This window comes from Vipera berus, assembly GCF_964194415.1.
Source record: "Vipera berus genome assembly, chromosome: 3".
Taxonomy (NCBI): Eukaryota; Metazoa; Chordata; class Lepidosauria; order Squamata; family Viperidae; genus Vipera; species Vipera berus.
This window is the reverse complement of record NC_138204.1, coordinates 218121257-218136442: the sequence shown is the minus strand read 5'-3', so window position 1 is coordinate 218136442 and position 15186 is coordinate 218121257. Positions and strand designations below refer to the sequence as shown.

The 15186-nt window shown below is 52.9% G+C and overlaps 1 protein-coding gene across 1 annotated transcript in view; it reads right to left on the bottom strand.

Moving 5' to 3' along the window:
* Positions 1 to 7585, bottom strand: part of EPPK1 (epiplakin 1) — a gene marked incomplete at both ends in the record, with an annotated part of 42882 nt that extends 35297 nt beyond the window's left edge. The window contains one exon of the mRNA XM_081325645.1: positions 1722 to 7585. Within this exon, the coding sequence (XP_081181771.1) occupies positions 1722 to 7585 (5864 nt within the window). The remainder of the gene's footprint in view (positions 1 to 1721) is intronic.
* Positions 7586 to 15186: the final 7601 nt, after the last annotated feature.

Genomic DNA, 15186 nt, shown 5'->3' with positions numbered 1-15186 from the left:
ATGCAAGCCCCTCTACCTGGCAGAACACAGCCATATTTAACCCACATGCAATTGCCACTGGGTTCTTATATGCGAAGGCCAGTGTCATCTGCTGATTATGCTAATGCACCAGCCCCAGCGCCAGCGCCTCCTGCTGGCCAGGGTGGAATAGCAGCTCAAAGACAGTCACAGCCAGCACCAAGACTACCGGCAGCTTCAATGCAACTGCCGCATGTCCAGGCACAGACGCCACTGGTGCCCACTGCAGGTTATGGTCGGATTGCACAACCTGCACAGCCAGTACCTCAGTTGTATATTCCTCATCAAACACCTTCCATTGTACCACTGGCTGGTGATTCAAAATTAAAGAAGTCAGGACAGAATTACAGGGCATGGGTCAGTGAGGTTGGACTTTTGTTACGCAGAGAAGGTACTCACATGATGGTGTTTAATCCTCCTGCCCAGCCATGGACTCCTGACATATGGGACTTGGATAATAGAGCATGCACAACATTATTGATGTCAATGGACATTGAATTGCAGCTCACGTTTTCACAAGATGCAACTGCCCAACAAATTTGGACTCAGTTAGAGGCATGTTATCGGCCTACATCAATTGAGTCTACATGTTTGCTTTTGTCTGAGTTCCATGGTTCCAGATTAAAACCTGGTGAACATATTGGAGCACATTTGACTAAAATGAAAGGTATTAGAAAAGAACTGGGTGAAAAAGGCTATCCTAGTGATGATTTTCAAATGATCAGCATTATCATCAATTCTTTGAATCATGAGTGGAAAGATGCTATTTCCAAGATTAATCAAGTGCCTATTGCTCAACGCACAGTGGATCATGTATGCAGAATTTTAGCCGAAGAAGAGGCACTTATGCAAGCTGCGCCACATTTAAGGGAACCACCTGCATCAAGAGCTTCAGCGAGGCGTGCCTTCCGTGGAAGGACTTACGTTCCAAGAATGCCAAGATGCTACATCTGTAATCGTGTGGGACATGCCACCCGGGATTGTCCCCAACGAGTTCCAGCGCCCGTCACATACCAGCCCAGAGGAACAGATTCCAGAGGAGGCAGAGGTAGAGGCGGACGACAAAGTCGTGGTCGTGGTTCCAGGCGTGATTCACAAGCTCCACTTGTCACATTGGTTGTGACCAACGATCCACAGCCTCAACCAGAGTACGACAGACGACTTCTTTGGACTTTGGACAGTGGAGCAGCATTACATGCTACCTACAGAAAAGAGCTTTACACAGAGATGCACGAGCCTGAACCTGAACTTCGTGAACTTTACTCTTTTTCCAATCATCCTGTTCAGGTCATGGGAAAAGGAACTGTCTACATTGAAGAGCTCGGTGCTCTCATTCCAAATCTTTACTATGTCCCGTCTGCCAGTAGTAATTTGCTTAGTCAGAGTCATTTGTCTAGGTTTTCTCATTTTCAGGTCCACCATCTTGAAAAAGCAAGTTATATAGTCAAAGATGGAGATAGTGTTGCTGAAACCATGTTGATTGGTGGTGTTTATTACTTAAAACCAAAGTCTAAGCAGCAAGAGCAGGCAAGTATACAAGCTCCAAAAAGGGAAAGCACAGGCCCAGAGAGAGACGTCCCAGAGAGAGATCCTGTTGCTACTCCAAAGGTTCCTAATAATGATAAAAATACAAAAAAGACACAGGTTGCTCACAGCAAGCCTGGGGTTCCTAACAAAAATGCTAATGTTGAGAATTCACTAACAGGTAAACGGCTTTCTCAGCAAGGAGGAGCGCCTTGTGAAACTCCTCCCCAACCAGCCCAAGAGAGATGGCCTGGTCAACTGAGAAGGCCTTCTTCTCCACCAGGTCAGTAAGGAGCCCTGTGGCAGCCTGCGCCTCCAGTAATAGCAGGGCATGTTCTGGGGAGAGAAAGCCTCTCTTCAGGGCCTCATAGGTAAGCAGGCTCAGCCCCTGGCCAGCCACCAAGACACCCGCAATGCAGCCTGTCCCCTCCAGGTAGCGCTTCACGATGTCCCTCTGGGCAAGCTGTGGCAGAGGAAGGGTCTGCAGGTGTAGCCTGTCCAAGGTCACCTTGTCAATGATTTCTGCATTGAAGAGCTCTGCGGCAGACACCTCTTGCCCCCTCAGTCCCTTCAGCTTGAGCTTCTGGGTTGCCTGTTCTGTTTCCTCCACAATGGTGGTGATGGTTTTGCAGAGCTGTGGCAAACTGAGCTTCTCACTCTTATACTGCCTGACTAGATCTTTCCGCTTCTGTTCCTGGATGTATGGGGAGCAGAGGAGGCTCCACACAGAGACCACTTGGTCTTTGTACCGGCCTACTTGCACTTTCATGGTCTGCGTTCTCAGAAACTCTTTTGTTGCCTCGTCAATGTAGAAGTAGGTGTCCCCTCTTCTGACAATCTGCAGCATGTACAGCCCACTTTCTGAATCTTGGATGCAGCGTTCCAGAAGCTGCAGGTAAGTGAGGTTCTCGTGAGTATTGGGGTCAAAAAAGCCCTTGGTATCATCCGTGGGGTCCAGAAGGATGCAGTTCAGGTCTTCATCAAAGTAGCCTCGCTTATATGCAACCTCCACTGGGATGCGGTGGCTGTGTACGGGGTCGATGATGCCCCCTGTGGCAATCTGAGCCTCCAGCAGGCGGATACCATGGCTCCTCACGATCAGCTCCTGGTTCATGGCCTCGAAGAGGGAGATTTGCCCCTTGGTGTAGGGATCTGTGTATCCTGTGACGGCTTTTTCTGCACTCAGCAGCTTCTCATAGATTTCTCTTCCAATCAGCCCTGCTGACACTGCTTCGTCCACAGAGAGCTTCTTGTTTTTCACTGGGTCAATGAGGTACCCGGTGGCTGCCTGGGCCTCCAGCAAGACCAGAGCTGCCCCTGGCCTCAGCAGACCCTGCCTCATGGCTTGGTAGAGGCTCATTTTTTCACGATCTGGTTCTATGAGGACCCCCGCAATGAAGTTGCCCCCCTCCAGAAAGCGCTTGACGGAATCCATCTCGCTGACTTCCTGGACCGTTGTCTTCCCCCGCCTGAGTTCGTCCAGGGTTGTCATGTCTATGAGCTGGGACTGGAAGAGGTCGCTAGCTGACACCTTCTTTCTTAGGCCTTCGAAAGTGAACCTCTTGCCTTGCTGCTCCGTCTCTTCGATGATCTTCTTGATGGATGATGCCATTTCTTGAAGGAGCTCCTCGTGTGTTTCTTTGTATCTCAGCACCAGCTCTCTCCGCTTGGCGTCCGGGATGTACTCGGAGTGCAGCAAGTCCCAGAGAGAAACGTCTTGTCCTTTAAACCTCCCAGTGCTGATTGAGACGGAGAAAGATTTCAGCACTTCCATGGCTTGCTGGTCTCCATAAAAAGCTGCCTCTTTGGACAGTGGGAGAAGCCAGAGCCCCATCTCGGGATCCTGGATGCACCTATCCTTCAGCTGCTGATAGGTGAGGCTCTCCTGGGCATTCGGGTCAAAGAAAACCTGGCTCTCCTTGCTGTCCTGAGACAGGGTCCTCTGCATTTCTTCATCAATCAAGCCATGCTTGAAGGCCACCCTGAGGGGCAGGTGGTGGCAATGAACAGGGTCGATGATTCCTCCAGTGGCCAGCTGAGCCTCAAGCATGGGGATGCCCACCCTGGCAGGGAGGAGCTCCTTCCTAATAGCTTGGCACACTGAGATTGGTTTCCCTGAGTAGGGGTCAGGGAAGCCACTCACTGCTTTCTCAGCTTGCAGCAGCTCTTCCATCAGCTCTTCTCCCACGATGCCACTTTTGATGGCATCCTCAACGCCAAACCTCCGATTAGATGCCAGGTCCATGATGGAGCCAGTGGCTGCCTGGGCACTGAGCAGCTGTGCCGCCACTCCTGGCAGGAGGAGCCTTTCCTGCATAGCTTGGTAAATGCCCATTTTTTCTTTGGAGGACTGAACGAAAACTCCAGCAATGCTCCCTGTGCCCTGCAGGTACGGCTTGACGCTTTCCATCTCAGAGACTTCTCTGGGAGATCTCTTGCCCTGGGCCAGCTCAGCAAACGTCTTCTCCGAAATGATGCCTGCATCCAGGAGCCAGACGGCTGGCACCGCACCTCTCAGGCCTTGGAAAGTGACCTGCGCCTTAGCTTTCATTTCTATGTCGTTAATAACCTCCTGGACAAGGCTGACCAGCTGGTGAAGGGAAACTGCTCCGGAGCTGTACTTCTCCAGAAAGTCTGACTTCTGCTCCTCAGTGAAGTAACTGGAACTCAGAAGGTCCCATAGAGAGACCCCCTTGTCCTCAACAAAGGTCTCCTTAAAGCGCTGCTGGATCTGTTCTTCAGTGTAGCGAGCAGAAGCTGTTTCCGCCAGAGGCAAGAGGCGAATGTCCGAATGTGCCTCCTTCAGACACCTGTCCATCAACTGGCCATAGCTGACCCTCTCTTTCTTGTCCAGGGTGCTGAAAGCCTTGGAGTCACTGCTCGGGTTGGAAAAGGTTTTCCTGAACTCCTCATCAAGGTAGCCATTTTTCTGGGCAAATTCTATGGGGACATAGTGGCCGCTGTGTGGGTCCATGACCCCCCCAGTAGCCAGCTGGGCATCCATCAGCTGCCTGGCTTTCCTGTCGGCCAAAAGGCCTTTCTTCATTGCTTGGAAGAGGGAGATGATCTTGCCGGTGAAGGGGTCCCTGTAGCCCGTGACAGCTTCTTCAGCCTGCTGCAAGACATCATAAAGCTCAGGGCCAACCAGGCCTTTCTTCACCGCATCATCCAGGGAGAGTCTCTGGCTGCTCACAGGATCCACAAGGAATCCAGTAGCTGCTTGGGCCTCCAGCAAGGGCAGGGCAACCCCGGGCACCACCATGTCCCTCTTCATGGCCTCATAGAGGCTCAGTCTCTCATTGGAGGGCTGCAGCAGAATTCCCCCGATGCTTCCCGTGCCGTAGAGGTACCTTCGGACCGAATCCAGACGCAGAACATCCTCTGGCCTCACCCCTCCATCTAGGATCTCCTCAAAGAGAGCCCGGTCAATGATGCCTCTCTCCAGCAGGTGGTAAGCGCTGACTTTCCCTCTGAGGGCCGGGAACTGGATGCAAGCCCATTTCTTCATTTCCTCTTCCAAAGCGAGGCAAATCTCCTCCAGGGTGACCTTCCGAAGCCTGTAGTGGTTGAAGACTTCCTTTCTCTTTCCCTCACTGAAATACTCCGAGTTCAGCAGATCCCACAGGGAGACTCTTTGTCCTTGGAAGCGCCCATGTTTGACAAAGAGCCAGGAGCTCCTGAAAGCCTGCTTGGTGGCATCATCCAGGGGTTGGTGCTTTTTGCTGTTGAGTGGCAGGAGGCAGAGGCCCGTGGTGGGCTCCACAATGCACTTCTCCTTTAACTGCAGGTAAGTTAGGTTCTCATGCGTGTTTGGGTCAAAGAAGCCTTTGGTGTCATCACTGGGATCTGACAGGATCAGGCTCATCTTCTTCTCAAAAAAGCCCCGCTTGTAGGCCACTTCCACCGGGAGGCGATGACTGTTGACAGGATCGATGATGCCTCCGGTGGCGATCTGGGCCTCCAGAAGGCGAATGGCATGTTCTTTGACAATGAGGTCTTTTTTCATGGCCTGGAAAAGGGAGATCTTGTTCCCAGTATAAGGGTCCTTATAGCCAGTCACTGCTTTCTCAGCAGCCAGCAACTTGCTATACATATCTGGACCAATGATGTTGCCACGCAAGGCCTCGTCCACGGAATATCTCTGATTGGCCACGGGGTCAATGATGTGCCCTGTGGCCGCCTGAGCTTCCAGAAGGATGAGCGCCGTTCCTGGGCGGAGGAGACCCTTCCTCTTGGCCTCGTAGATGCTCATTCTCTCCTGGGAGTCGGGCAGGAGCAGCCCCCCAATGCTACCAGTCCCTTCCAGGTATTTCTTCACCGTGCCCATGTTAATCACCTCTTTGACCAGGGTCTCTCCCTGCGTTAACTTCTCAAATAAGTCTCTGTTGATGATTTCAGAGCTCAGGAGCTGGGCAGGTGTCACCTTTTCCCTCAAGCCTTCAAAGGTGACTCGGGAGTCGGCAGTGGTCTGCTCCACCATGAGACGGATTTTGTCAGCCAGCTGCTGAGTGGAAAGGGACCCGGAGGAGAATTGCTGGGTAAGGGTTCTCCTCTGCTCTCCCGTCAGGTATTCCGAGAAGAGGAGCTTCCAGAGGGATACGGGCCTTCCTTTGAACCTACCAGAGGCCACAGACACCATAGTGTTTTTCAGGGCCAGCTTTGTATTGTGGTCAATGAAGGTGCAAATCCTCTCCTGGTTCCCAGAAAGAGGCAAGAGGCAGAGCCCGGTATCTGGATCGGAGACGCACCGCAAGAGCAGCTCCCCATAGGACAACCTCTCCTTTGAGTTGGGCTCAAAGAACCCACGGACCTTCTCCGTAGGGTTGCAGAGGAGGCTGTATGTCTCTTCATCTAAGTGGCCCCTCTGCAGGGCCACCCTTGCAGGAAGTCGGTGATGGGCCTCTGGGTCAATGACACCTCCAGTGGCGAGCTGAGCATCCAGCAGGCAAAGGCCCGGGTTCCTGGGCACCAGGTGTTTCTGCATGGCTTGAAACAAAGAGATGGTCTCCCCCGTGTAGGGGTCCTTGTATCCTGTGACGGCCCTCTCAGCTGAAGTCAGTTTCCCAAAGAGCTCCGGCCCAACGACTCCTGCCTGGACGGCCTCAGCCACGGTGAATTTGGCATTCTTGACGGGGTCGATTAAATAGCCCGAGGCCACCTGAGCCTGCAACAGAATTTCAGCTGCGCCAGGCGGGAGGAGATGCTCTACTAAAGCCTGGTAGAGACTCTTGCATTCATTTGTTGACAGGACAGCTACTCCAGCGATGCTGGCGATCTCCGAAGTGGATTGTTGCACGGAATCCATCTCTGCCACTTCCCGCACGGTCATCTCCCCCTTCTGGAGGGCTTCAAACACGGTGGCATCAATGACTCCAGAATCCAGCAGCTCCTGGCTGCACACAGCCCCTCTCAGTCCAGGGAAAGAGATCTTGAGAGGCAGCAAGAGCAGGCCTCTGGCTGGGTCTGCCACGCATCTTCTCATCAGTTCTGTGTAGGTGACCATCTGGTCAGTATTAGGATCTCTGAAGCCCTTGGCCTCCTCGTTCCCTGGATCAGAGAGGGAGTTGCTCAAGCCCTCGTCCAAGTAGCCCCGTGCGTAGGCCTCTTGCAGAGGGACGCGGTGGCCAGAAACAGGCCGAATGACCCCTCCAGTGGCTATCTGGGCTTCCAGGAGACAGAGGCCCAGCTTTCTTCCAATCAGCTCTTTTTGGATGGCTTGGTAGAGGGAGACCTTCTCCTCTGTGTAGGGGTCAGGGAAGCCCGTCACTGCCCGCTCTGCGCGCAGCAGCTTCTCCTTCATTTCGAGCCCTGCCAGTCCCACCGCCAGGGCCTCCGCCACAGGGAGAAGCCGCTCACCCACAGGGTCAACAATGCCACCTGTGGCTGCCTGGGCTTCCAGCAGGGCCAGGGCAACATCCGGCTGGATCAGGTGGTCCTGGAGAGCTTGTGCCAGAGTTCTGGTCTTGCCAGAAGCCTCCACAAAGACTCCCGAGATGCTTCTGATGTCGGGGGCCGGTGAGCTAGTTGGCCGTGGGGCTTCCATGGCTGCTGCTGCTGGTCAGTGGGGTCCTGCAGAGAGAAAAAAGGGAAGGTGCCATGAGGAAAACACAAGTTTTTGGAGCATTGGATGCAAGTGGAAACCTGGAAGGAAAGTATGATAATTGGGACAGTCTTGGTTTTCAGGGCGCTTTACCAAAATTGATATGTTTCTTCTTATTAAGACAATCTTTCTTGAGGATAGTGATAGTAGTAGACGGGGAAAGTAATTTGAGGTTTGCCAATTATGAATATTCATGCTTACATCAACTATTACCTATGCATATGTATGACCAGTGCTTTTTTTGTAAAAGAAAAAGGTGCCAGAACTCACACATGTCATACAACCCGCCTTGCCTACCCTACAAGGTTCCATCCAAAAAAGGTGCCGGAACTCCGTTCTGGGCGTTCTATGAGAAAAAAAGCCCTGTGTATGACTATGATTTTTCTCCTCTTTTCCTGAAATGTATGAATGCAAAAGCAATCCATCTGCCTGCAGGAGCCTCTGTCATTTTTTTCCTGAGGGAATTCCTTCAGTGCACACTGTTAAATAGATAACATACAGCAGTGAGCCTTGATTGTTAGCCTTTGGGGTCCTGTGTGTGATTCCAGAGAAACTGGTTTCAGAGGTGGGATTCAGAGTCTTTTAGCTGTGGCCGGGGACAACAGCTGGGGTGCCCCATAGGGTGAGTGTTGTGAGATTGGTCCTGTGTCCCTTCCCATAGCCACCCAAGGGCTCAGTTTCTGCAGGGCCACTCTCTTCTTTGTCTAGGGAGGCTTGTTGAATGCACGTGGCCCCTTCCCTGCCCAGTTCTCAGCTTGAGCAATGACCCGAGGTGTCCAGAAAGCAAGGGGGGGGGGTTGGCTGGGGAGGGGCAAGTGTGGGCATTCTGTGCTGAAGAACGGAGGCTCCGTTCAAACTCCCTTTTCCCTATTGTCTCAATGAATGAAGTTGCCTAAACTGATTCTAGGCAGGGAGGGAAGAGGAAAATGGTGCTCAAGCAAACAATGTATGTTTCCCAAATCAATCAATCAATCAATCAATCAATCAATCAATCAATCTGCTGTGGCCCAAGGCTGTGAGTGGCTCTGGTGCCCTGCAAAAAAAGGGAGTGTGTGAGATTGAAGGGGAGTATAAAAAGATGTGAATCTGAGGACCACAATAATCAGTGCTCAGCTCCAGGTGGGAAGCAGGGAGCAGGAGACACCCGTAATTGAGCAGAACTCCGGAAGATGGAGACCTGCTTTCCCCCACCCCACTTTTGCCCCCCCTTCCCCCACCCTCCCTGCCTCTGTGGCCGCTGCAGGAGAGGGGAGCCCCGTGGCAAAGGGTGAGTTGCTCTTCTGGCCAGGCTGGCACATGTTCAGAAGAGCTGCAGGGAATGACCGGGCCATGCTGCTGATCAGCTGACTAGGCATCGTGCTGTTTCACACGATCGATCGTAAGGCTGGAAGGGACCTTGGAGGTCTTCTAGTCCAACCCCCCACCCCGTCCAAGGCAGGAGTGCAAAGGATGGACTGGGTCATTCCACAGTCTCAGCCTATTTCTCAGGGCTCTTGGGAGCTTTCCAACTTCCTGTCTTTCTGTCCAACTTTAGTTCTCCCACTCAGATCTGTGATACGTAGCTGCAGCTTTAACCAGATTTTAAAGAGCTTATTCAAGAATGGACAGACTTTCATTCTAACAGTTATTTTGACCACCAGGAGGCCCCACACAGCCAGCTTTGTCCTGTTGGGAGTCTGTGGGGTTCCCACCCTCCTGCTGGAGTCCACCTGATCAGCTGCTGCCCATCCAGGAAGCGGTCCTCCCGGAAAGGGCAACCCTGGCAGAGACCGAGGAGGAGCGAGGGCAGCCCAGGTGGACACAGGGCTGTGCATTCGGATGGGGACCAAAGGGGACGGTGGGGGCTGCTTCCAGGAATTTCCCAGCCTGGTTGGGGGCTGAAGGCCAGGTACCCCCCGCCCTTTTGCTGCCTCTCCCCACATGGCTCCCCCCCAAGGGTCTGGTGCTTCTAGAAAGACAGGCGGCAGGCAACATTTTTGGGGCTTGCACAGGAGAAAGCCTAGCCAAGCAAACTGGTGGGGTTCTCTGGCAGCCCCAGGAGACTCAGCAGGGTTGCAATTCAGCCGTTTAGCTGGCAGTCTGCAGAGAGGCCTGAGCCAGCCCGGTTAAGTCCGCGCTGGGGCCGGAGCGCCACTTTTCAGCTCTCCGCACCGTGTCGCGGCTTTGATGAATCAAGCGCTTTCCACCTGACCATCTGTCCCGAAAAAGGGGGGTTTCAGCTCCGCTCGCCCTCCCCTGCCGCCCCCTCCCGTTACGGGGCCCCAGGCCGGCGGAGACCGCCTCCCCTTGGGGGGGGTGTCACCAAAGCGGCCAGCTGGCCGGTGGTGAGCGCCCGCGGGCAAGAGCCGAGCGCTCCGCCAGCCGCTGCGGTGGAGAGCCTGGACGTGGCCCCGCAAGCGGATCGGTCACCTTCTTCCTACAGCCTGAAGCAGCGCAACCTGTCGGGAGACAAAGAGGCTCCGGGAAGCGCGAGGGCGGATCGGCTCCACCCGTCTGTCTACTTGGTCGTCCGCCATTGCCCGGCGCATCCGATGGAGGAGCCGCGAAGGCTCTTCAGGACCGCCTGGGCTCCCCGGCCCCTCACACTCCTCCGCGCCACCAACTGGCCAGCTGGTGCGCACACGAGCCCCGGAAGGCCGGTCCGGTCCTATGAGCCCTTCGCGGCTCCCCCTCCGGATGGAAAGAAGTATTGGCCGAAGTGGGGGGCGGGCTGGGCGCTCCTTCCTCTGTCCCATTTATTTATTTATTTATTTATTAATATTTCCATACCGCCCTTCTCCCGAAGGACTCAGGGCGGTGTACAGGGCAAGAATAAAACACAGAAATTTACAAAAAATAAAAGATAATTAAATACATGCCCGATTAAAAATACAGTTAATACATGATAAAAAACCCCCAATAAAAATAGTAAAAAACCCCACCAAATGTCCCTTGCTGGAGAAGCCCGCAGCGCCTTTTGGCTCCAGAGAAGAAGCACCGCGATTGGCAAGCAGCTGGGTGGGCCGGCAGGGGGCGCAGCCCGACTTCTGCTGGGGAGTGCTGGTGGGCCCAGGGGCCGGCCGGGCTTGGAGGAGGGTAAGCCCTAACCTTTGCGTGGGGGAGCAAGAGGATTCCACGGAGGCCACAGAGGGCTCTGGTTGGGGCCTGGAGCAAGGCACCAAATTACTCGCTGAAGCCCCCCCCACCCCATGCCTGCCATTCCCCTCACCTGCTGCTCTCTGGCTTTCTCAGCCGGGGACAGGAGGCAGCACCTGCACCTCCGGGCGCTGCCCAGGGGACTCAGCAGGAGGCAAGGGGGAAATGCAATTGCAGCCAACAGAACTCCTCAGCTGGAGGCTCCCCCGAGAGAGCAGAGCTGGGCTCTGAGTCTCAGAGAGAGGGAGAGAAAGCTGGCTAGCTGGGAGGCTGAGGCAATGGGGGGGGGAACCCCTCCGAGGCAAAGACCTGCCTGGCCACCTGCTCAGCGTGTTCTCTGATCCCGTAGGATAGCTGCGGAAGGTCCGCCTTTTAACAGGTAATTACTCTGTAATTATGTGATTTTTCCCTAATTCAAGTGCAATTAGAATGAAGATTGCTCATTATAACGAATGCCAAGGTGTCTGGGCAAAGGAAGCCAAATTGGTTTTGGCGGAGCAGAACAATAAGGCTTATTGGGGGGGGGTAGTTGAGAGAGATGCAGAAGGCGGAAGTCTGGCCTTCCTGGGACCCTGGACAGGGAAAGTGGTCCTGAGTCTCCTTTGAGTTTCAGGCTGTGGTGGGGGAGAAAGAAGTAAAAGGGGAATGGTGGTGAAAGGCAGCAGGCATCAACCCGCCAATGGGCAGGGCACCCTCAGCTGGTAAGGATTGGGGTTGTCAGTGTCTCCTCCTTTCTGATCAGCCATGCCCCCTCCTGCGAACCCCAATCCACCAGGGAGCCTGTGATGCTGTTTTATGGCTGAGGTTGCACAAATGCTGCCCTGATAAAGGATTTGGGTGGCTAGTGGGTCATCGTAGCATGTCACATGAAACATTTGTTCTTCCTGGTGTGGCTTTTTTCTTGTAACGGGCGTCACGCATGGGTGTATGGCTAATCAGGTCTGAGTTTAGCTTGTCCTGTGAAATGGCAAATACATCTGGCAGACTCCACAAAGATTATTTTGGATTCTGGTGATTTAATCAGTAAATCTATGGTGTTTTAACTTTTATAAAAATGAAAATGCTACTTTATCATTTTTAAATATTTATCATCGCCTGATTGGGGGCACCTGACCGAAGTCTAAAGACCTGGCTGCTTACAATCCAGAAAATCGCTTTGTGTCTGTGGATGGAGCGTGGTTGGAGGATGTGCTGAGCACAACACAGGCCTGGGGGGGGAGGGGCTTCCTGAGCCCTGGACTGAGCAGGGGTGGGGTCAGTGTCGGAACCAGCAGGACAGAAGCAACACGTTGGGCTTGATTCAGCCTCAACATCGCAAGTACACAAGGCAGCAACTCTCTGAACAAGACGGCGAGTCTGGCAGGCCTCTCGGCGTCCCCGTGTGGCTCTGTCCAGCCAGCCAGATCAAGGCGTGGGCACCGCTGACAGGCCGGGTGACCAGAGGGTATAAAGCGGGGAGAGTGTCCACGGAGGAAACCCTCCTCCCTCTCAAGGGGGTCCGGGAAGATTCTAGCACCGGTCACAAAGCGACGGATAGAGCAGCGTCTGGAAAGCAAGGCAGGAAGTGCAGGCAGCCCTCGACTTATGGCCACAATTCAGGCCAAAATTTCTGTTGCTAAGTGAGACATTCATTAAGCAAGTTTTGCCCCATTTTACGACCTTTCATGCCACAGTTGTTAAGTGAATCTCTGCAGTTGTTAACGACATGGTTGTTAAGTGAATCTGGCTTCCCTGTTGACTTTGCTTGTAAGAAAGTTGCCAGATGTGATCATGTGACCTCGAGACTCTGCGACTCTCATAAATATGGATCGCTTGCCGAGCACTTGAATTTTGATCACATGATCACAGGGATGCTGCAACGGTTGTAAGTGTGAAAAACAGTCATAAGTCATTTTTTTCAGTGCTGTTGTAACTTTGAATGGTCACTAAATGAACTGTTGTAAGTCAAGGACTAGTAGCATGTTTTTTTTTCAGCAACTTTTGCCAGACTAACCTTTTCTCCTTTTTTGACTGACTAACTTCCATAATGGATTGTTGGAAGGCTATAAACATAAGATGTCTTGAGGTAGTAAAAGAAAAAAAATACCCTGAAATAGGCATTCCTGGACAGAATGACCACCTCAGTGGACGGATATAGATAGATAGATAGACAGACAGACAGACAGACAGTCAGACAGACAGACAGATAGATAATGTCAATGCTGCTAACATCAGATCTTCTTGCTTTGACAACAGATGGAAATGCAGCCATTTTCTCTATTGCTTTTAGAATTAGTTGCTGCTGGGAGGGGGAAGAGGGATGAAAGCCCAGCTAGTCATAACAATAATAACTTAATCGTGGGAACCCAAGGACATCGGGCCCAGAGTTGATAGTGTTTTGGCAGGCTGGAGAGCAGGGGAGAAAACCTGCATGGGGAATGTGATTTATGACTGTTTATTTGAGGAGGGAATTATACTTTGTTACTTAGTACCCAGGGGAGGGGAATTTAGTTTCTGGTTTCAACTATGCCGATACTTTGTTTCTCGAATAAAAGATTCTTTAAGGTAAACAATGCCTCAAAGTTCTTTTGAAGCGTTTCATCTGTCGGAACCATGACAGATAGATAGATAGATAGATAGATAGATAGATAGATAGATAGATAGATAGATAGATAGATAGATAGATAGATAGATAGATAGATAGATAGATAACCTTCATTGTCACTTTTTACTGTGGGCATATATTCAAGCCACCTCAGCTGATTCAAACATCCTACTCAGAGAGCACTCATTGATGCCCCCTCCTGAAATGGGGCAGCCTGAAGGCTCAGGACCGTGTCCTCTGGTCTTTGGTACTTTATTAATGGCTGGGGAAACATGTAAGGAGAACACTTCTCAAATCTGTAGATTACAGAATGAGAAGGAAAAAAATAAAATTTCTTGATAGGAATGGATCTGTCTGGGGAGAATTGGGCTGAACCTAGCAAAATCAAATTTAATGCAGATAAATGCCATGTTTTTCCATTCTAGGGAACAAAACTCAAAGGAAAGCACATTTGGGGGTGGCTGAGACACCCGTTTTGATTAAGAAGAAAACCTTGGAATGGTAACTGAGTGCAAACTGAAGAGAAGGCGGCAAAGGAGCAGCGTGATGCGGCTGCAAACAAGGCGAATGCAATTTTAGGCTACAGAAACAAAATTTGCAAGAAGCGACTGTCCCACTGCTGTGCTTTGGTTAGACTGCACCTCGGGTGCTGCGTCCAATCCTAGGCACAATCCTCAAGACGGACTCGGCGAAATTGGGAAAAGTCACAGGAAGGCAACGCTGATGATGCTAGAGGAGGAGGAGGAGGAGGAGGAGGAGAGGAACTGAGCTTGATTCAGTTTGAATAGAGATGGCAAATATCCAAAAGTGTGTCATATAGAAGGACCAGGATCCGTCCTTTAGTTCCAGACGGGGTGCGTGGAATAATGAGATTAAGGCCTTCAGCCCCCCTTCCAGGCACCTGCACCTGATTCCGTGGATTCCTGCCCTGGGCTGGGGGTTTCGCTGCCCTTCCAAGGGCCTTATGAGCAGCCTCTCTATCAGCTGGCAGCAGCTGGGCTCCGGTGCCCTTTTGCCCCCTGCATGGCCAGCTGCACCAAATCAAACCCCCCCTTTCTGGCAGGGGTCCCTGTTGGGCTGCGCCCTCCCCCCTCTAGATCACGCCTGCCAAGAAACAGATCCCATCCTGCCCGAAGAGGCGAGGCTCAAGAGGAGGGGAAACCACTGAGGAGGCTTTCCCAGGGACAGACGAGGGCGTGGGACGGTGGCTGGGTGGTGACGGAGACCAGGCACAGAGCTGGGAGCTTGTACCGGGCAGGAGGAAAGTGTGTGAGGCTGGAGGGGAGGGACCGGTGCAGCAGACCGGCCGTGGGGGCTGCTTGAAGCCCAGACCCTCCCCTCCCCCGCATTGCCAGTGCTCTGAGCGGCTGCTCCGAAGACACCCCGGAGCTGCTCATTGTCGGGGGGGGGGGTTACCTGCCTGCCCCTAGCGTGAGCCAGGTGGGGCCAAGGAGCGGCTGCCTCTGCTGCCCGCCTCTGCCAAGGGTACCAATGCCCAGCAGAGCTGAAGAAGCTTCTTGGATGAGAAGCAAAACTTTGTCAAAGAAAGGCAAGAAAGTTCAGTTGCCTTGTGAAAAAAGCACCTTTGGGATGCCCAGCACCCCTCTCTCCCCCTCTTCTGTCCCAGCCTTACCTGAAGGCCTTCAGCCAGGCAGGTGTGCCGCTGCGCCGTTGCCACTCCAGCAAAGTGTCCCGAGAGAAGCTGAGCTGTTTTTTCTCCTCCCTCTCCTGTTTCCGCCCCCTCACTTGTTTCCCCCCCCCCCGCCGGGATGACACACCGGCCCATCCCAGGCTGCACGGAGGCCAACAGCCTCCATCGTTCTGG